Source organism: Peromyscus californicus, unplaced genomic scaffold (genome assembly GCF_007827085.1).
Source record: "Peromyscus californicus insignis strain IS unplaced genomic scaffold, ASM782708v3 Scaffold_4__1_contigs__length_199733344, whole genome shotgun sequence".
NCBI classification, from domain to species: domain Eukaryota; kingdom Metazoa; phylum Chordata; class Mammalia; order Rodentia; family Cricetidae; genus Peromyscus; species Peromyscus californicus.
This window is the reverse complement of record NW_026294562.1, coordinates 31,033,585-31,055,767: the sequence shown is the minus strand read 5'-3', so window position 1 is coordinate 31,055,767 and position 22,183 is coordinate 31,033,585. Positions and strand designations below refer to the sequence as shown.

The 22,183-nt window shown below is 40.4% G+C and overlaps 2 protein-coding genes and 1 non-coding gene across 3 annotated transcripts in view; 2 read left to right on the top strand and 1 right to left on the bottom strand.

Annotated features, from left to right (window-relative positions):
- Prkg1 (protein kinase cGMP-dependent 1) overlaps positions 1-22,183 on the bottom strand; it is a 1,138,884-nt gene that overhangs the window by 548,212 nt on the left and 568,489 nt on the right.
- Cstf2t (cleavage stimulation factor subunit 2 tau variant) lies at positions 1,076-4,761 on the top strand. Its single transcript, XM_052760873.1, has one exon. It carries the CDS (start codon positions 1,183-1,185, stop codon positions 3,124-3,126), a length of 1,944 nt encoding a protein of 647 aa, XP_052616833.1. The 5' UTR covers positions 1,076-1,182; the 3' UTR covers positions 3,127-4,761.
- Positions 7,580-7,652, top strand: Trnaf-gaa (transfer RNA phenylalanine (anticodon GAA)). Its single transcript has one exon. It is a non-coding gene; the product is annotated as a tRNA-Phe (tRNA).

The following is a 22,183-nucleotide window of genomic DNA, read 5'->3' as shown; positions in this document are numbered from 1 at the left end:
TGTGTACAATAAAAGTTAAATAAGTTCAATTAATCCATACCCTGCAGCCATACTTTTTAGTTAATTCCAATTTAGCATTAAAGTAGATTAATATTAGTAGAGAGGAATGACCACCGCAACTGCCTGCACACATGGAGAAAAACCTAAAAGGACCCTGCACCTATGAACACTTTCAACAAGTCATAGCATGGGGGCTGGGCTGCAGCTGACAGACAACGCTTTAGTTTGTCTTTCTGAACATTAATTTTTGTTGTTGTTGTTTTGTTTTTTGAGACAGGGTTTCTCTGTGTAGCTTTGCGCCTTTCCTGGATCTTGCTCTGTAGCCCAGGCTGGCCTTGAACTCGCTAAGATCTGCCTGCCTCTGCCTCCCGAGTGCTGAGATTAAAGGCGTGAGCCACCACCACCCGGCTAATTTTTTTTTTTAATGTTTTTTAAGGAGGTGTTTTAATTTGTTGTTGTTTTTTGAGACAGGGTTTCTCTGTGTAGTTTTGGTGACTGTCCTGGATCTCACTATCTAGACCAGGCTGGCCTTGAACTCACAGAGATCCACCTGGCTCTGCCTCTTGAGTGCCGGGATTAAAGGCGTGCGCCGCCACTGCCCGGGGAGGTGTTTTAATTTTAAAGGACAGATATCAATGTTTTTACCTCATAACCTTAATATAATTTTAAATATTTCAAATATTCTATACTAAACGGAAGCAGCTGTGAAAACGCATGTATCAGAAATTAAGACATTAAGCCTTAAATCAGCTTTCGTTTGGCGGTTTCCCGCTCGTCGAACGCAAAGAAAACCGCCCCAATCGTCCCCGGAAAGCCGACGCTACCGGTTACTACAGTGAAGCCTGGGCGGCCATCTTTAATGTGGTCAGTTCTAGTGCATCCGGTGACGGCAGGAAGAGGGGGCGGGACGCTTGAGAAATTTGGCCAATAGGATCATGGAAAGGAAACACGCTGTCAGTAACCAGGCGCGGATCTAAGAGCGCGCGACCGGAGGCGGAAGGCGTTATATAAATCAGTCCGGTCTCAGGAAGCGGTTTCTGCGGCCTAGCGGAACCTTGGACTTATAGCGGAACGGTTTCTGTGCGAAGTTTGACATCAGCTTCCGTTACACAGCGGAAGTGTGGTTCGCCAGAGGACGACTCTTGGACGAATTTGCTCTCCGCTGTGTGCTCGGCCGCAATCATGTCGAGTTTGGCGGTGAGAGACCCAGCCATGGATCGGTCACTGCGTTCAGTGTTCGTGGGGAACATTCCGTATGAGGCGACGGAGGAGCAGTTAAAGGACATTTTCTCGGAGGTTGGTTCCGTTGTCAGTTTCCGTCTCGTATACGATAGAGAGACAGGAAAGCCCAAGGGTTATGGCTTCTGCGAGTACCAAGACCAGGAGACTGCGCTTAGTGCCATGCGGAACCTCAATGGGCGAGAGTTTAGTGGGAGAGCGCTTCGGGTGGACAATGCGGCCAGCGAAAAGAACAAGGAGGAGTTAAAGAGCTTAGGCCCGGCAGCGCCCATCATTGACTCTCCCTATGGGGACCCTATTGATCCAGAAGATGCTCCAGAATCGATTACTAGAGCAGTCGCCAGCCTGCCCCCCGAGCAGATGTTTGAGCTGATGAAGCAGATGAAGTTGTGTGTCCAAAACAGTCACCAGGAAGCTCGAAACATGCTGCTTCAGAACCCACAACTGGCGTATGCCCTGCTGCAGGCCCAAGTGGTGATGAGAATCATGGATCCAGAGATTGCACTGAAAATTCTGCATCGTAAGATACACGTCACACCACTGATTCCAGGCAAATCTCAGCCTGGCCCTGGGACTGGCCCTGGTGGTCCGGGCCCCAGCCCTGGCCCTGGCCCAGTTCCCGGTCCTGCCACTGCTCCTGGGCTCTGCCCCGGACCTAATGTTATGCTGAACCAACAGAATCCTCCAGCCCCTCAGCCTCAGCATTTGCCAAGAAGACCTGTGAAAGACATTCCTCCTCTGATGCAGACTTCTATACAGGGAGGAATGCCAGCTCCGGGGCCAATACCAGCCGCAGTTCCTGGACCTGGACCTGGTTCATTAACTCCAGGAGGAGCAATGCAGCCACAAGTTGGCATGCCAGTGGTTGGTCCAGTGCCCTTAGAGCGAGGACAGATGCAGATGTCAGATCCTAGACCTCCAATACCTCGTGGACCCATGCCTGCTGGTGGCATACCTCCTCGAGGACTCCTGGGAGATGCTCCAAATGACCCACGCGGAGGGACTTTGCTCTCAGTTACTGGAGAAGTGGAACCCAGGGGTTATATGGGTCCACCCCACCAGGGTCCCCCCATGCACCATGGTCATGACAGCCGTGGCCCTTCTTCGCATGATATGAGAGGAGGGCCATTAGCAGCAGATCCCAGAATGCTAATTGGAGAGCCCAGAGGTCCCATGATAGATCAAAGAGGTCTGCCTATGGATGGTAGAGGAGGAAGAGAGTCTCGAGGGATGGAGACTCGGCCCATGGAAACTGAAGTCTTGGAGTCACGAGGAATGGAGAGAAGAATGGAGACCTGTGCAATGGAAACCAGAGGGATGGAAGCAAGAGGCATGGATGCAAGAGGACTAGAGATGAGGGGCCCTGGCCCTAGTTCCAGAGGCCCAATGACTGGTGGAATCCAGGGTCCTGGCCCCATTAATATGGGGGCGGGTGGCCCTCAGGGACCTAGACAGGTTCCAAACATTGCAGGAGTGGGAAATCCTGCAGGTGGCATGCAGGGGGCAGGTATACAAGGAGCAGGGATGCAGGGAGCCGGTATACAAGGAGGAGGAATGCAAGGAGCAGGCATGCAAGGAGGGATGCAGGGAGCAGGTATGCAAGGAGGGATGCAGGGAGCAGGCATGCAAGGAGGGATGCAGGGAGCAGGCATGCAAGGAGGGATGCAGGGAGCAGGCATGCAAGGAGCGAGTAAGCAAGGTGGAGGCCAGCCTAGCAGTTTTAGCCCTGGGCAAAGCCAGGTAACTCCACAAGATCAAGAAAAAGCAGCTTTGATCATGCAGGTTCTTCAGCTAACTGCAGACCAGATCGCCATGCTGCCTCCTGAGCAAAGGCAGAGTATCTTGATTCTAAAGGAACAAATCCAGAAGTCCACCGGTGCTTCCTGAAAGGTTTTTGATTAGGAAGTCCTTAGTTATTCCTTCAGTGTTTATTGTGTGGCATGAAGGGGGTGCAAAAAGCTGTCTTCTGTGTTCCCGTACTTAATGATTTAAGGTTCCCTTCTCCCTGGGCCCTAAGTCTTATTTCTAGCCTTTTCACTTTTTGTTTTTCTTCCCTTTGTGATTGAGGGTAGGGGGTGGAAGGAGTGGGCCTGTTCACTTTATCACTGTTACTGTACTGGGAACCTTGAAAATGACTGCATCCTACCAAATAAGGTGATGAGGAAGATACAGCAATAGTAACATGTCTGCACTTTGTTAACTGCATTTTAAATATGAAATAAACTGTGGGAACTACATAAAAATTGAAAGTGACCTGTTACAGTATTGATGTACTGAGATAGTTTAAAGATTTTTGGTTGCATATTGAACTGAATGTCAAAATGTGAAGATACACTTTTTTGGTAAACCAAAATACTAATTCTGTTTTGAAGGCAATAGAGTACTGACTGTATTAAGGTTAACGTTTTAGTTATTTTGGACTATTTTGAAATGTTAGAGCTAACAGTCTGTGGTAAAATTTGTAGCAATGGAGTAGTTTTTTAAAAGCTCTGTTATCGGAAACCTCGGGATGATGATTCATTGATCTGACTCTTATGAGACCGTTAATACCCCTTTCCTGGTCCCAGCTGTGGTGATTTTGCAGGATAGTTGTAGTGTCGGGTGGGTTACTTAAAGTCTTCTGGTGAGACTCAAGTAATTGCTTAATGTATATCTCAAAAAAAATTCTTAAGCCCCAAGTCTGGTTGTGAGTAATTTTCTGACATTGAAGAATCAGTCAGACATAGGGTTGGCCTTTTTTGAATAGTGGTTTCATTCAGTAAAGCTGCCAAGTTCTCGATAAACTATTTTCCATACATAGATGCAATCCATTTGGTTGACAGGAAGTTAGAAATCTTCATCTTGACATTTTCACATGTCTTACAGTTTGATTACTTTCATAAACTACTTTTCTATAATCTTACTAGAACTGAGATCCAAGTAGACTTGACAACTCTGCTCAGTTAATATTTTATTTCTTACATAAAAGCCATTTGGTCATAATATACATTCCTACAAGATATATTTTAAAATAAGGAATGTGGAGTTTAATATGTTTCCTTTGGAGCTACTATCTTATTTTTTAGCTTTGAGTGTATGACACCTAGACATTGTGTCATATCCAGTTAATCAAAGAAGCACAAGCTCCCCATGACCAAGTGACCTTCCTCTGTGGGTTGATAAACATCCAGCTACAGAGGGAAGAGCAGCCTTAGGGAGAGAGCTGACACAGGGGCTGTTTTCCCCTGCAAAGTTTCTGCATTTTAAGTGTACAAAGTTTTCACCCTAGGCTAGTTTCCTGTGCGGATTTAGTTCTTTTGTGATAGTGTTGAGCTTCCTGTGTTCCCTCTGCCTCCCCTGTCCTGGACTAGATTAGTGTTCTCTACCTTTGTGCTAGTTCTGGCTAATTCCAATTGCTTGTTTCTTTTGATATTGTGGTTGCTAGCCCCAAACTTCTCACTGACTAATCTTCCAGTCTTTGTTATAAGAAAATCTCTGCACTGTTTAATGAAGCTTAAATAAAAAGGTTGTATGATTAAGGTATTTTGTATGTTTAATTTCATTTAATACATTTGAGAATACCTGTTTTTAAGAGATACATACACACACACATATATATATATATTATAATATATATATATATATATATATATATATTATAATATATATATATAATGAAAAAAAGCAAAATAAGGAAATTGGTGGAAGTCCCTTTAATTATTGTCTATGTGGTTCAACAGCTGGAATACTGTGAAGATTCTGCCACTCCAGTGTGATCAGTGGCAGCATTCAGGTGGTACCTTGCACATTGGATATTGGTGTCTTTCTTGGAATAGTGTTCCAGGAACACCTTTCAGCTGTCTTAAGCAATGACAGCGTTTGTTTTACTATAAAGTACTATGTTCACTCTACCCACAGCCCCCAACTTGTACTTATAGTAGACAGCAAACAGGGGACATGAGAAGTGCCTTACTCATTCTTGTATTTGGTATAGTAAAAGAAACAGATGAAAAGGGTGGGTAAAACATCCAGTTTTAGTTGAGAAAATCTTTTGTCATTAAGAATAAGTTTATTTCTGGGCAGCGGTGCACACCTTTAATCCCAGCACAGAGAAACCCTGTCTTTATTTTTTTTTTTTTTTTGGTTTTTCGAGACAGGGTTTCTCTGTGTAACTTTGCGCCTCTCCTGGAACTCACTTGGTAGCCCAGGCTGGCCTCGAACTCACAGAGATCCACCTGGCTCTGCCTCCCGAGTGCTGGGATTAAAGGCGTGCGCCACCACCGCCCGGCCCGAAACCTTGTCTTGAAAAACCAAAAAAAAAAAAAAAAAAAAAAAAAAAAGTAAGCTTATCCCCAAAGGACTGAGATTCATCAAAAACCAGTGAATTTTAACACGGGTTGGGGATTTAGCACAAGGCCCTGGGTTCAGTCCTCAGCTCCGGGGGGTGGAGAAGATACAAATTAGAAGAATGTGCCTGTAATCTCTAAAGGGAGGTGGAGGCACGAGAACAAGGAGTTTATGGCGATCTAGGGCCACTTTAGTGCCTATATCAGAAAAAACAAAAACCAAAAAACCCTTAAAATCAATTCAAAATGAAAAGCAATCACCTTTACTATGAGAAGACAAAATAGTTTTCATTTCTAATTAACAACTTACAGATTCTGGTATTAAAAAAATAAAGGGTTTTGATTCATTTATAGGAGAATAATTCAAACTATCTGGCACACAAATATGTTCACAGTACCTGCTGAAGGTGTTGGACTGTAATACTGATAACCTTTTCCTTCCCCTGTTACTGATAAGCAAGTGGATTTTCTAGGCTTTCTGATTTGATGTGGAACTGGGGAAGGTAGGCTAGTCTAAGTGAGGTTGTATATGACAGGAATTTTAGTGGAGGGAAAGCATTTCTTAAAGTGTGTATCACAGCTTGCAATACTTCGTACCATGACTGGACATTAAGAAAGCCTACAGAACCTCATTCCCTATGGTGTGTCAGGTCTTAGGACAATAATGGCAGTCGACGTCTGAGTCTTCTCAATAAGAATGTCTCTAAACAGACTTCTGTGGTTGAAGTATGTTTCTCTGATGGGGTATTATCAAGAATACAATCAGATTTATATAAGGACATTATTAATACATTATTAATATTATTAAAATTATTAATAAAGCTATGTCAATAATAAGTACTATTTAAGTATACAGTATTGATTTATAGTATGCTTATATATTTATTTTAGATCTAATAATAAGACCTTTTAATGCTTTTAATGTGTGTTTATGCACTCAAAAGTTTGCTTGCTTGAAATTCGTTTTGAGACAAGATCACCCTATCAAAAAGTAAAAAGAAACACACCAGGTACTTTGTAAATACTATGGTAAGAGTACTCAAATAGTTACCAGCTTCATAGGAAAATACTTCTTTATAACTGACTTGATTTAAGCCTTAAAGGTAGGTAAATATTCAGTAGGTTGAATAAAATACACTAAATCTTTGACTATAGTTAATTTTGTGTAATTCAATATGTGTGATATTTATAGACATTTAGAATGAACAGATTGTCAAAAAATAGCTTTTCTTTTTTTATCTGCTAAGTTAATGATTTGTTGTCTGCCTTGGAAGTAGAATGGATAATCTTATGGGCACAGAGAAATGAAAACAGTTTCCTCCAAACCATTGTGTCTCTCCTAATTAGCTGTTTTAAGCCAGAATTCTGTCGTTACATGAAAAATACTCTGCAATAATTCTGCAAAAGTGTACGAACCATTTCTGCACACACCTCTTCTAAACTGCCTGCAGTTAACATGAAGCGACTTGTACCAATTTCAGAATCCACTTACATGCTTCATGTGGACTTTAATGAAAAGGTCCCAAATTAATCTTCCTCAGAAAAAAAATTAATTTGCAATAACTCAGTTTTCAATTCCCTTTGTCTTAAGCATTAGCTGTAATAGCATTTGAAATGTGTATCAATTTAAAAAATAGCACAGTTGAGTTAATGTAATGGGACTTTATCGGCTTTGCATAGCGCATTAACATTCATAAAATAATACTTTATATCCTAAGAGTCACACTGTCTCACATGTTAGATCACTATAGTACCATACAGCATGACTAAAAATATTGGCAGAATTAAACAATAAATTGCCTATTGGAGAATTTACTCTCTTCTTTAAGCCTATACCTGAAATGATTTCATCTTTAGGCAGTGGTGAGAGGAAAAGTTCTCTGCCTCATCTCTTTTCAGCAACAAAGAAAATATGCTGTTGGAACTTCTAGAATAGTTATTAAGTTCACTAACAAAAATTTTGTCTTTAAATATCTTCAGTCAAGGACTTCTGACAATACTTAATTTTGGGCGGGGCCGAAATTGCTCATTTGGGAGAGCATTAGACTGAAGATCTGAAGGTTCCTGGTTCGATCCCGGGTTTTGGCAACATAGACCAAAGTTTAGCAGGGCGGTGGTGGCCACGCCTTTAACCCCAGCACTTGGGAGGCAGAGTCAGGCAGATCTCTGTGAGTTCGAGGCCAGCCTGGTCTACAGAGATCCAGGACAGGCACCAAAACTACACAGAGAAACCTTGCCTCGAAAAACTAGAGTGTTACCTTCTCTGAACACCACTTAAATATTTAATAGGATTGAGCTGTATTCTTCCAACCTTTTATAGAGCGTGTTGACTTATGACTGCCATTAATGAGCTACTACTCATTATTCTTGTGTCATAGTTATGTTAACTATGTTTGGCCCCAATCTTCTATTAATTTTATTTGTTACTATAATATACAGATGTGAAGCCATGCTGTGGTGGTGCATGCTAATTTAATCCCAGCACTCAGGAGACTTAGGCAGGCAGATCTCTGAGTTTTAGGCCAGCCTGATCTACTGAGCACATGCCTTTAATCCTAATACTCAGGAGGCAGTGGCAGGCACATGGATCAGTGAGCTTGAGGCCAGCCTGGTCTACATAGTATGGCTCTCTCAAAACAAAAACAAAAACAAAAAAATTGCTTCAAACATATTAGGATAAATATTCAAATCTTTTAATCCATTCATTCCTCATTTCAATTGAAAGGAAGTTTGAAGTTTTAACAAATCATGTCATGACGGTTTCCTCAGGAATTTTTCAGACAATGAAAGGGAAAAGATCCTCAGGAAATCTTAGGCTTGGTGCTGCTAATCATCAGCCCTCCGTCTCCATAGGGATCACTCAGGAAAGACAGCAGCTTGTCACCTCTCTGGTCCTCCTCCCTCCTGCTCTCCCTGGGGTTAAATACTCAAGCAAACTGGATGTACTTTAATCTCTCCCTAATTAAAGTGGTTCTTGAACCAGCAGCGTAGGTATCACCTGGGAGCCTGTTAGAAATGAAGAATCTTGTGTTGCACCCCAAACCTGCTGAGTCAGAATTTACATTTTAATAAAGTCTTCAGGGACACAGAGCCAAAAGTTTCCTTGTCAAAATACTGCCTAAGCATAACTCTTAAATAATAATATTGAAAACAAAGTACCTTAAAGACTACTATTTTGAAAAATAGGAGGATGCTTTAATTTACCCCATAACACAGAAGATCAAAACTGGCAGGGCGGAGCAGGAGGAATCCTTACCTAATCTGAAAACTATATAAGAGGAAGCACTTCAGCTGCAGGCCATATGGAACAATGGAGCACATGAACAGAAGTTCTGTTTGTAAACACTGGCCCTGATGAAAAACCTAATATACAATGCCACAGTTGAAGTTGTTTGGGGAAGACACTTGAATATATTTAGTCAAGGTACATGAGCCTTTCATTTTTCTCCTGAGCAAACGGGAAGTTGTATAGAATCTGATGGAAATAATACCTTTATATTTTATTACATGTGAAAATATTACATGTGAAAAACTGTAATAGATATGTCCCTCCTTGGGATAGATGATACTTTTCATATAAAACATTATTTCATAATACCTTAATTTTTCTCCACTCCTGCAAGTTGTTTTTTTTTTTTTTTTTTTTTTTTTTCTGTGTAGTTTTGCACCTTTCCTGGAACTCACTTGGTAGCCCAGGCTGGCCTCGAACTCACAGAGATCCGCCTGGCTCTGCCTCCTGAGTGCTGGGATTAAAGGTGTGTGCCTCCCGGGCGGTGGTGGCGCACGCCTTTAATCCCAGCACTCGGGAGGCAGAGCCAGGCGGATCTCTGTGAGTTCGAGGCCAGCCTGGGCTACCAAGTGAGTTCCAGGAAAAGGCGCAAAGCTACACAGAGAAACCCTGTCTCGAAAAAACCAAAAAAAAAAAAAAAAAAGGTGTGTGCCGCTGCCGCCACTGCCCGGCCACTCCTGCAAGTCTTACTGGTAAGATAAACTACCCACAAGAATGCTGACTTTGCTGGGTGGTGGTGGTGCACGCTTTTAATTCCAGCACTCAGGAGGTAGAGCCAGGCAGATCTCTGTGAGTTCAAGGCCAGCCTGGTCTACAGAGCAAGATCCAGGACAGGCACCAAAACTACACGGAGAAACCCTGTCTCGAAAAACAAACAAACAAACAAACAAACAAAAGAATGCTGACTTTACCTTACCGATATGACACTTTCTTTGGTAAATATCTCTTCTAGGGAACCAGGAATATTTCCTAGGAATTTCTCACATACCATATCCTTTAGGGATTCTTAAAAGTATAAGGTCTTTTTGCTTATGATTCAGTGAGAATTAACCCCTGACAGAATTCTATTACAAAACCCATTGCCAACTGCAGTAAGCATTCTGAAGTCACAAAAGGAGAGGGCCCAAAAAGCAAGAACCATCAAAGGATCTGTCTAGTATCAGTAATAGTCTCAAAACTCTATGCTGCAAATAGAGTGCCTTTCAGGGTAGTCTTTGAATCTTAGAAAATTAAGGGTATAAGCGAACCAAATCAACATTTGAAAATTAAGCAAATTAGGCAGGCTTTGATTTTCCTCAAGGGAAAGTTTGCATTGAGTTTAAGTGGTTGAGCTTAAAACCTTTCCAGCAAATAATTTTAATTCAAAGCAACATCTAGGTGCTGATGTCAGAACCCCTTGGTGAGGATGTGAAGGTGACCTGGGAGCGTGGGACTCACTCCTGCTCATACCTGTTCAGACTTCGAGTATTCCAGAACTAACCTAGGGTTTTAAAAGTTTGCCTAAACCAATTTGCTAGATTCGAATTTTGAGAGAAGTGTGGTGGTGGTCGTCATGATCTTTAATTGACGGAATCAAGATGTAGTGCTAGAAGGAGTCTCTTCAACAGCTTCCTGGCATGCTTTTAGAAGAGGTAGGCAGTTGTTCTCACCGTTATAGCTGTACAGAAATTCGTTGACTCTGAAGGGACCTGGAAGTGCTTTTTCAGGGAAGACATACAGTGTCACAAAGTGAGCTTGGTCTCCATCTGCATTCAAATTCTGCCTCTAGCATGTACTACTTATGTGACTCATTTCAGTGCCTTGAGATTCCGCACACTAGGATAATTAGCACCTACTGTAGTTGTGATGACTGATAATTCACTGTCCACCATGCCTGTATAGAATCTGCTCTCAATGTGTGGTATGCAATAGCTTTTGCTCTTATCACACACACACACACACACACACACACACACACACACACACACACACACACACACACAATGTGGAATTGGAAGGCATAAAAGCAACATGAAATTTAAGCCAGATCTTTTTGTTTCTCTGGATTTTGAAAGACAAAGACCCACAGGCATGAAAAAATCAGCACAACTTATTTCCACCTCAAGACTGAACAACAGCAGCAAAGAACAAACAAAATGAAACACTCTAGGGACCAGCCCTCAAAAGAGGAAAAGATAGATTTAGCTTTAAAAAAACCAAACAAAAAACGGAGAGGGCAGCAGGGTATTTGAAACCAAAGCAGAATGTCTAGTGTTTGGGGTGAGGCTTAGGAACAAAGCTACCAACTCTCCATACCCCTTTACTTACGCACTAAAACTGTATTCTGTACAAGAAGAAAAGCAACTCTGAGTTAACAAGGGTGAAGGCAATCTGAGGAGGAAAACCCTTCTGGCAGCTGACTCTGACCTAAGACTTTCCAAGCTCCTGCAATCTTGCTTTAGACAAGCCAATAGAAATAGAATCATGATTTTATCTAGCTTGAGCTCTCCTGGCTTATTTATTTCTCCTTCTTATAGCTTTATCCACACAATAGAAGACAGATTTTCTAAAGTATGTTTCCTTTGTCCAAGGCAAACTTTAATAACCCTGTAACGAAGTTTGAGGAAGTGTTTGTCCTTATTATAACATTGATTATAGGGTGCAGGTATCTTCGATGATGCTTTTGTTGAGCTCAGTGTGACATTTGTTCATCCCTCCCTGCTTTCACTGTAGAATGACATAAATGGTAAGTCTTTAGAATAAATGGGTCAAAAATGATGGTTCTGTTTATCTTCATTTAGTGACTTGTAGTTCACACATAACTGTGTTTCCAAACCAGACTTAAGGACATAGTCCTACAAATTTAGATGCGTTGGAAAAGAGATTTTATAACATACTTACAGGATCAAGTGAAGACTTTTAAAGTAACATAAATCTGGTATTTATGCTTTTTTGTAAACTGTAACTCAAAGCTACAACAATCCTAAATTACATTAAAACCCAGATATTATTTATTTAGTGGAATTTCAGCTTCATTTAGGATTTCTTAGTAAGCATAATTTTCTTTAACAATAACAACATTAATTTAATATGTACTTTTCATCTTTATAAGAAGACATGTAAAACCAGTCACTATTTTGGAGAGTATTCACTTTCTTTCTTTCTTTCTTTCTTTTTTTTTTTTTTTTGGTTTTTCAAGACAGGGTTTCTCTGTGTAGCTTTGGAGCTTGTCCTGGAACTCACTCTGTAGCCCAGGCTGGCCTTAAATTCACAGAGATCTGCCTGCTTCTGCCTCCTGAGCACTGAGATTAAAGGCATGCGCTACCACCGCCCGGCTGAGTATTCACTTTCAACTATTGCATTTCTCCATAAATTTTTACTTATAAAGAAGGCAAAGAAGATACATTCCCAGATTTAAACATGTCACTATATAATTAATTTAAATGTAATATTATACATCTGTGCTTATGCTATGACAGCACTAACTACATGTAGTTATTGATAGCTCAAACTGTTACTAGTAAAGATTAAGAACTAAATTGTTAAAAATATTCTAATTTAATTAATAAATTAGTTGCTACACATGACTAGTATCTACCTTAGTGCATAGTACAGATATGAAAGACAGAAGTTGCCTTACGTCTGGAAATCATTTAGGTAGTTGTTTAAAATCTTAGATGTGGGATGGGCAGTCTAGAGAGATGGCTCAGTGGTTTAAGAGTGCATATTGCTCTTGCAGAGAACTCCAGTTTACAGTACTAACATCAGGTACCTTACAACTGCTTGTAACTCCAGCTTTTTATGATCTGACACCCTCTTCTGGCCTCTGAAGACGTCTGTCCTCATGAGCACATACCCCCACGCATGTATACACATAATAAAAAAATGAAGATAAATCATTTTTAAAAGTCTTAGATGGGCCAGCCAGCCAAACAAGTCCGTCACTAATCACACTAGCAACAATACTAAAACTGGTGGTCAGTTCCTGCTCCCTGTGTCCTTGATAAATAACATATCACCTCATTTCCAATAGATTCCTAAATGATATGTAGCACACAGAAAGAAAAAGGGAAAGATACAATTAGCTCATTGTATTCATTTTTCATCTAGCAGTTACCTGATGACTACCACATGATATCCTGAGTAATTAGAAAACCCCAAATATATCTTGCTCTTACCAACTCTATGTTTATCCAATGCTTGCTTTGTCCTGTGTACTCTGAGCACATGCATGACATGGAAGCAGAAAGGGAACTATTTGTGTGGAGAAAGGAGAGCAGTAAGAGTGGGAAAGAAGGATTCAGAGAAGGGCCAGGGTGGAGCTGTGAATATCAGCAAATATAATCACATGCACATATAATAATTCCGTAATTTTTATAGGCAGCACACAAGAACTTAATTTAAAGCCTATAATGTTTTAAAAGGCATGAAAAAATAAAACAAGTCTACTTGCAAATCAAGCTCTTTTGTATAGAGACTCTTGACTTGGAAATGCATGTAAAATGTTCGTGTTACAAGCTCAGATTCTCAGCTGGGGCACAGCAGCAAGAGTCAGTTAATTATAGGAGATCTTAATACCAAAGCTCTGTCTTCACCCTTGTGTTTCTAAACAAGAACAAAATACCTGGCTAATGCCATGTGCTTAATAAATACTTCTTAATATTTACAAATGTTTTGTATAAACGAATGCATAATGAAAATAAGACAGAAGAATTAAGAGCCAGTTTCAATAATTTATCAAGGTAGTGCCTGAAGACCTCGAGTGGTTGGTTTATCTTGGTGGTCAACTTAATACACCTGGGAAAAACAAACTTCAATTGAAGAATTGCCTCCATCCCATAGCCCTGTGGCTCTATCTGTGAGACACTTTTGATTGCTGATTAAGGTAGGATGGCCCAGCCTACTGTGGGTGGTACTAGCCCTAGGCAGTTGGACATGTGCTGATAAGCAAAGCAGCGGCACAAGCCTGGGAACAAGCCTGTCCATCCCGTTCCTGTGTGAAACTTTCTACTTGAAGCTCCTGCCATCAGATTCCCTACCCCACCCCCCTTGCTTCCCTCGATGATGGACTGTAACCTGTAAGATGAAGTAAACTTCTCCCTAAGCTGCTTTTGGCCATGGTGTTTATCACAGCGATAGAAAGCAAAGCAGGACACCCCAGTACATTGTATCTCAAGATGATGACTGCTGTTCATCCTAAGACCCTTGGGTAGATGGTGTGAAATTTCCAGCCCCTGTATACTTCAACCCCACCAGATATTTGTCTCTGCCCTTTCTGGGGCTCCAGGGTCACGTGCCTAAAGTTTGAATCAGCTCCCTGAAATAAAACATTTATCTGTGGAAAGCTTTCTTTTCTGGAGAACATCAAACAAATAGAACAATGAAATCTATGGATCTCCTCTCTTTGTCTTGTTTTTTTTTTGTTTGTTTGTTTGTTTGTTTTTTGAGACAGGGTTTCTCTGAGTAGCTCTGACTGGCTTGGAACTTGGAGATCTGCCTGCCTCTGCCTTCTGGGATTAAAGGCATGAGTCATTACGCCAACTGGATCTCCTTTCTTAAAGAACATTAATTAACCTTGATCCTTTATCACCTGGAGTAGAAATAAGTCGAATACAACTAGGCTCTAATAGGCTACCTATCAATATTCGCTGTGGGTTCCTAAAGAACAAGAATCCCTGGACCCCAGAGATGCCAACTCAATATAGGGTGGCTACATTGGTTTGAAACTCTAATCCCAGCCATGCTTAAACATTAGAGATCTGAATGCCTCAAATGGCTTCTGTTTGCTCAGATAGAAGGTAAGAACTATACACAGTCTGCCTATTTGGAGTGGAAACCATCCCAGATACTCCCCTGCAGTGGCTTCCCTTGCTAGCTGCTTGCAGGGAATCCCAAAGAACCGTTTGTGAGGCTACTTGCACACCTGCACATCAGATTTGCTAATGACTACTTTCCAGGGAAGGTTTGAGATTCTGCTGAAAAGGTTAGACCTCTTCCTCCCAGAATCAACTGGCTCTTCATTTTCTAATGGCTGACAAACCTTTATGGTAAATATGCTCACAGTGAGAATAAAAGACCTCTTTTTCATCTTTAACTTAACAACACTCTTTCTTTCCCCCCTCCCCCTCCTCCTCCCACCCACTCTCCTTTTTCTTCCTTCCCTAGGAAGAGCTTGACATTCCTCTGTATTCCATTCTGCAAGTATTAAGGTCATTTTTTTTTTTCCAGACTGACCCACAAAGTGAATGCCTGTCTGAACACAAATGGAAAATGAAACCCAATTCTCCCCCAGTAACTGGCATTATCTTGGGATATATTCACACACAAATTAATCTGGTTATAAATGGCATGGACTACTGGAGAAAAAGAATTAAAGTTACAGCCATATGAGACTTTTTTGTTGCTTGCTTATAGTCACTGGTTTGGTATTTAAGGTGCAGAATTCTTACAGGGGTGTGTGTGTGTGTGTGTGTGTGTGTGAGAGAGAGAGAGAGAGAGAGAGAGAGAGAGAGAGAGAGAGAGAGAGAGAGAGAGAGAGAGAGAGGTTGTAATCTGAACCAAATAATTCTGAAAAGGCAACTACATCTTTTTACAAAACTAACATACAAACACCAAACCTTATATATTGTATATTTGTATCATTTGGCACATGTATCAAGTCACCTTAATTTTAAATGCAAATAGATGAATTTAAGAGATATGGTCTACAAGAATGAGAGCAAACGTGAATGGAATAAAAGAAATGTACAAAAGTGTTTGTAGCAATGTAGCACCCCAGATGTCCATGTACATCAGGGTGGATACACTGTGGTATATCCAAGCAGGCAGTATTGGACACCAATACAAATGAAGAAAGGTAACTGTGTTCAGCAGTGTGGTTGTGGCATAGACTTAATGAACTAAAGAAGCCAGGCGTAGAGACCTCATACTGTATGATTTCATTCCAAAAGCAGAACAAAGTGATCTAAAATAGAAGCAATTGGAGCTTTGGATATTTCTAAGGAAAAATCACTGGAATTAACCCAGAGACTTGGAAGGGGCCTTAAAGGGGGCAGAGCTTACACAAGTGCACTTGCTTGTGATACTTGCTTGTGATATTCAACTGAGTGCTTGTGGTTGGAATGCTTTCCAGGACCTTATACTTTAATAGAAGGGTTGAATAATTGCTTTGAAGTTCACTTATTTAAGGATGATCATTTAATTACATTAGGCCCCAATAGGTGCCAGGATATAAAAAGAGAGAATGGGCAACTTAGATTAATGAGACACCAACTATCACTTTATACTACTATGTGTTGTCACATAGATCTTAGTGAATGGTTTTTGGTGACTATAAAGCACAACAGTGCTTAGTGGGGGAAAAAAGTGTTTGTCACAGCATTCAAACATCAGCATGCAAAGTATACTTCAGCAGACAATGATGCTGTTCAGGGAAATGAAAACACGATCTATAATGATACGTTCGGTGAGAGAGGGACCTTGGCGGGTTTGGAGCCAAGGTGCCCCATGGCAGGTGAGAGACAGAGATGCCACACAGGCAGCGCTCAGTTTAGAGTTTTATTTGGTGGTGGTGGTGGGGGAAATAGGGAGAGAGAGAGGGGCAGGGGAGGCAAGGATGCACACCTCGTGGGAATGGAGAGTAAGGGGGGGGGGGGGTCCCTTAAAGAAGGTTTTATGTCAGGACACAGGGCGGGTCCCCAAGGGGCAGGCCAGAATGCCAATAGAATCCCCTTCAGAATGAGTCCTGTTGATTAGATCTTCACCTTTGCCAACCATTTAGACCATTCTTTGCTCAAGTGAACAATGGGGTTGAGGTGATAAGTAGAAAGGCTTTGTTTTCCTTTTAGATTACCAGTAATTTTTTTTTCTGCAACTGGATAAGATGTAATAAGTAAAGACTTTGAAATGCTCATAAATTTTAGGAAAAGGGTTATTTTAAGCATTTGTTGTTGCTGTTTTGTTTTTTTAAATGTTGTTTGGTCCATCAGTGTTTTCCAATAGGACTTTCTGTGACTGGAAATGGTGCTATGTTGAGACGAGGATTACATGAGCCTGCACCACTGAAATGTAGCCAGGCTGACAGAAGAATGCATTTTTACTTCAATGCCAGTTAACTCAAATATGAATTCAAATGGTGAAATGAGCCTAGCTGCTATTCTATGGGCAGTGCAAGTCTCTGGTGGGTTTTTGTTTATTTGATTTGGGGGTTTTGTTCTTTGTTTTTTGACAGAGTCTCATGGAGTACAGGTTAGCTTCAAATTCACTATGTAATTGAAGCTGGCCTTGAACTCTTGATCCTCCTACCTCTACCAACCCTGGGCCAGGTTACAGGCATGGACCACTGTGTGTCTGGCTGCATGGTAGGTGCAAGTCTTCGTGACCATCTGGTCCCACATCATCTCATCTGATCCCTGAAAGGATGATGGATTGCTGAAATGACGAGAATGGACAAGCACTGGGTGAGGAGGCTTCAGAGATGACGATGGCAACTATTCATTGGCTTGGAGCTTCCAGAAGCAAATGACATACTTTGGAAAGCCTGATAAATAATTTCAGATTTTTATAGTCATCAGGAATATTAAATAGGTTCCAATGAAAAATCCACATTCATCCCAATCAATAACTTTTAAATACTTGTATACAAGAAACAGAAAGTGAGGGACCATAATGATAGAGCACTGGCCAGAAAACATTTGACTAGGTAATAAGTAAATAGTTACCATCTTTTGATCTTAGCTTAGTAAATGCTTCCAAGTATGTTGTTGTTCCTCTCTGGTCTCCAGGCTCCAGAATTCAGGACTTGGAACAGCTAAAGGACTATCTCAGGTATACTAGGATCAAATTTTCCTTTATTATTTTAGACTTACTGATGCTCAATTTTTTCCCTTTGTTTGATTATGTCTTGGTCTGAGAAAAAACTGCTATTTTCTAACATTTCACTGTTCTTAACAGAATCAGTCTTTTCCAACAAGGCCAGCAAGATGTGACACAGTAACTTATATTCACCCATTCCTGCTGTGCCAGTAAAAGTGTTTTAGTGTACCACCTTACATGTGTATTTTGGTCATTTCCTAAATACTTTAGAAATCAATGGACTTAATAGAACACAGACCCTTTCAAACACTTTTATTATTTCTGGGGCAGCGTAATGATTCACACACTGTCTAACAGCAAGATTGAAAGAGTTGCTGGTAATTTTTTTCTCACTGTAAACCATTCTGTCTTCTACTCATGAAGTAGAAATGTACTGGAGTTTGTTTTCAGACCTTTCAGAAGCTGGTGCTTTAGACACACTCACACAATAGTGCGCGCACACACACACACACACACACACACACACACACACACACACACACACACACACACAAATTGGACTGAACTGAAAGCCAGACATATTTGTTCAAAATATGACCATTTTAATCTCTGAACTCCCCTCCTGATCCTCTTTCTTTTTCCACAATAACGTTTATGAAATTATGGTTTGTCTTAGAATCTACATGGAAAAGAACCTTGCTAGACTCCAGGTAGAAAAGTCAGTTTTGATAACATTATTATTGGCTGACTAGATAAATCGTATTTTTATCGATGTTAGACTATATCAGGCTCTTCCAAACTCTCACCTCAATTTAATTACTGTCATTGGAAGTTAAATTTCAACTTAACATTTGGATTCTTAATCTTTTAAAATGTCCTTAGGAGGATTACACTGCTGAGCAGTTTTGAAATGTAAAGTTATTCCTTATTCACAAGTCTGCTTATCCTTCAGCAAATAATGGAATTAAGGGTAGAAGCTGCCAAGTTTCTCCTAACTCAAGAAAACACTGTACTGGAGTTAGGTTGCCTCTAAACTCAACAGTACTGGTGTTCTTAGAAAAGAAAAGAAGCAGAGAGACAGAAACACACGGAGGGAGGCCAAGATAGAAGTGATGCATCTACAAGCCAGGGACTCCTGAGGATTCTGGACAGCAGCCTGAAGCTAGGAGAAATGAATGGAACATATGCTCCTCTAGAGATATCACAGGGAACAGGCCCTGACAGCATCTTGATCTTCAGCCTCCAAGAGCATGGAGAGAACACCTTTCTCTATGTAAAGCCACCCCTTCTGTTTCCATCTGTCGTAGCAATCCTAGGAAACATATCATCGATGCCATGGGATCTTCAATTTGGTTGCTTCTAACAACTATGGAAGCTCTAGGACACTGTTATCCTTCAGCTGTAAGAAAACAGCTCTTGATTTAGCACTGTTTACACAGCTGGGTTAAGAATTAGATCAAAACACATAGTTCATATAGGAGAATTCAGCTTCTACAGCTCACTGATTAAACTTCTAAAAATAGACTATAGGAAGGATGCCAATAACCCATAAAATACCTCTGACTATGAAGTACAACACAAACAAAAAAAATAAGTTAAAAATGTATGGAATCAAACTGTCTAGAACAACAAAACATGGTCTGGTTAGTAAATACAAACTAAAGTACAGGACTACAACATAATTAGTTAAGAGATTAGAAGAGGTAATCAGAATTCATTGTTGGGTGTCTTTCAGGATGAAGGTACTCATGCTGACTCAGTGGAAGTTTTGTTGATTTTTTTTAAATGCATGTTGCATTTTTTTTTAATGTTTGTGGTTAAAAGAACAGGATTAAGTTTTAAGGGGTCAAAGCAATAGAGAAAAATAATGGAAAATGAGCAATGAAAATCAATATAAAAGAAACATGAGTAGAAAAATTGTAGGGTCAATATAAGGCTGAGCATACTATTGGCACTATGATGTCAGATTCCCAGCTTCCATAACTGTGAGAAAGGTACTTCTGGTTTTTGAAGCATCTAGTCCAACAGTCCTCAACCTGGGGGTCACAACCCCTTTGGGGTGGAATGGCCATTACACAGGGGTTCCCTAAGACCATTGGAAAATACAGATATTTATTTTATGATTCATAAGAGTAGCAAAATTATGCCATACAGTGGTGGCGCTTGCCCAGCAAGATTTCTGTGGCCAGCCTGGTCTACAGAGTGAGTTCTAGGATAGCCAGGGCTACAAGGAATGACTCTGTCTCAAAAAACCAATTAACCAACTAACCAACCAACAAAACAAACAAACAAACCCCCAAATGTAGCAAAATTATAGTTATGAAGTAGCAGTGAAAATAATTTTATGGTTATGGGAGGTCACCACAACATACGGAACTATATTAAATGGTTGCAGCATTAGGGAGGTTGAGAATCACATATCTAGTAGGTGGTATTTTGTTACAGCAGTGCAATGGACCAGTACATGATGGGATGATATTTGGCTACTTGATGTAAAGAAAAAGAGCAGGTAGAACACAATTCTAATTTTATATTAAAAATTGAACCTCAAATTTTTGCATATCAGATTAAGTAAATATATTTTCAGGTATATCGTGGAAATAATATCTCCTGCTAGCTATACAATATTATTTTTAGGATATGCAAGAAGATGTAAGCACTTCTTTTTCAAGAAGCCATTAATTATCTGCGGGACAGAGTAAGATCTAAAACTACAGCTCTACTAAAGGGCTCTCTGGATTGAAATGCTCAACAATGGGATAGGAGCTTTTGAGGAGACAGACATTGTGGTTCTCTTTGGAAACACTCCAATGCTCATAGTTGCTTTTAACACTCACAAAACCCTTAGTTCTGAGTAGAATTATAATGACCCATACCAATAATGGCCGTGATGGTGGTTTATGGTCTTACTACAAATTAAAAGCATCAGCTGAGTCCTTTGCATGTGTATTTGTGTTTAACCTCCAACACACCACCACAGGGTAGTTACTATATTCTTTCAGCTGGAAAACATGAAGGACCAAAAGGTTAATGAATGTGATCTTGGGCAGTACTTCCTCTCTCTATAGCTATCTATTCATCATCTCTCTATCTCTCAACTGCTTATTATGAATTTTTTTTAAGCTACAAAGCTAAAATTAAAATAGAATAAAAAAAATTAAACTAAATTAACAGAGCTTTCCAGATCTGGCCAAGCAGTAGGTGTCATCATGGTAGCTGACAATTCATCACAACAAAAAAAGAAAGTTTCCAGAGTAAGGAGTCCTAGAACAATAACATCTACCTGTGGCTGCTAGTCAAGCTGAATGGGTTTCTGGCCAGACAAACCAACTCCACCTTCAATCAGGTTGTACTGAAAAGGTTATTTATGAGTCGCAGTAGCTGGCCACCTCTGTCCCTGTCCCAGATGATTCAAAAGATGAAGATTTCTGACTGAGAGCAAAACAGCTGTGGCTGTGGGGACCATCACAGACAATATGTGGATTCAAGAAGTGCCCAACTTGAAGGTTTGTGCACTGCCAGTGAGCAGCCAAGCCCAACGTCACATCCACAAGACTGGGGATAATATCATCACTTTCAACCAGCTGGCCCTGGAGTCCCCCAAAGGCTGTGGCATTGTGCTCCTGTCTGGTCCTTGAAAAGGCTGAAAAGTGTTCTGGCATTTTGGTATGGTTCCAGGAACTCCACACAGCCACATCAGCTCCAAGGGCTGGAAGCCAGAGGCTGAAGGGCCACTCATAGCTATAAGAACCAACCTTGATTCTTACTGTTATTAAAAAAGGTTTGGATGCAAAACCAAACCAAATCAAACAGTTGCAAAACTAATTAACACACATGGTTCCACTATACCCTTACTCAGTTTTCCCTATTGTTGACATTTTATGTGCCAATATTAAGAATTTTAAGTAAAAGATTTAAGTATGCTAATCTACGTCATAGAATGCTCTAGGTTCCCATTAACATTCTTTCCTTCTGAGGGACTCAGCCCATATTTAGACACTGCACTCAGTTCTTTCAAACATTTCCTTGGTATTTCTTTCTCTTACAAGTCTGACTCTTTTAAAGACAAGTGGCTAATCATTTTGGAGAATGCCTCTGGATTTAGTAATCCCTAACACTTTCTCCCTATTTGACTGAGGTTACACTCTTTTGTGATATATTTATACATTTATTGTATATTCATACATATATATTTATCAGAGAAATGGTATTGTGTCCTCACTCATCACATGTGGCACTCCACAGCATTGACATTTCTTACTACTACCCCTGATGTTAATTTGATCATTTGGTTAAGGTAATATCTGCCAGTTTTCTACCATAATGTCATTAATATCATTTGATGGGACATACTTGAGAATCATGAAATACCTGATTATGATTAGCATCTACTGCCGGATATTATCAATAAAAATTAATACTATGAATTTATAAAATTGTAATTTGATTTCTATCATTCTTTTTACATTCATTACTAAGAATTATAGTCAATGAAAAAAACCATCTTTTATCTCATTTATAATGTAAGAAACAAATG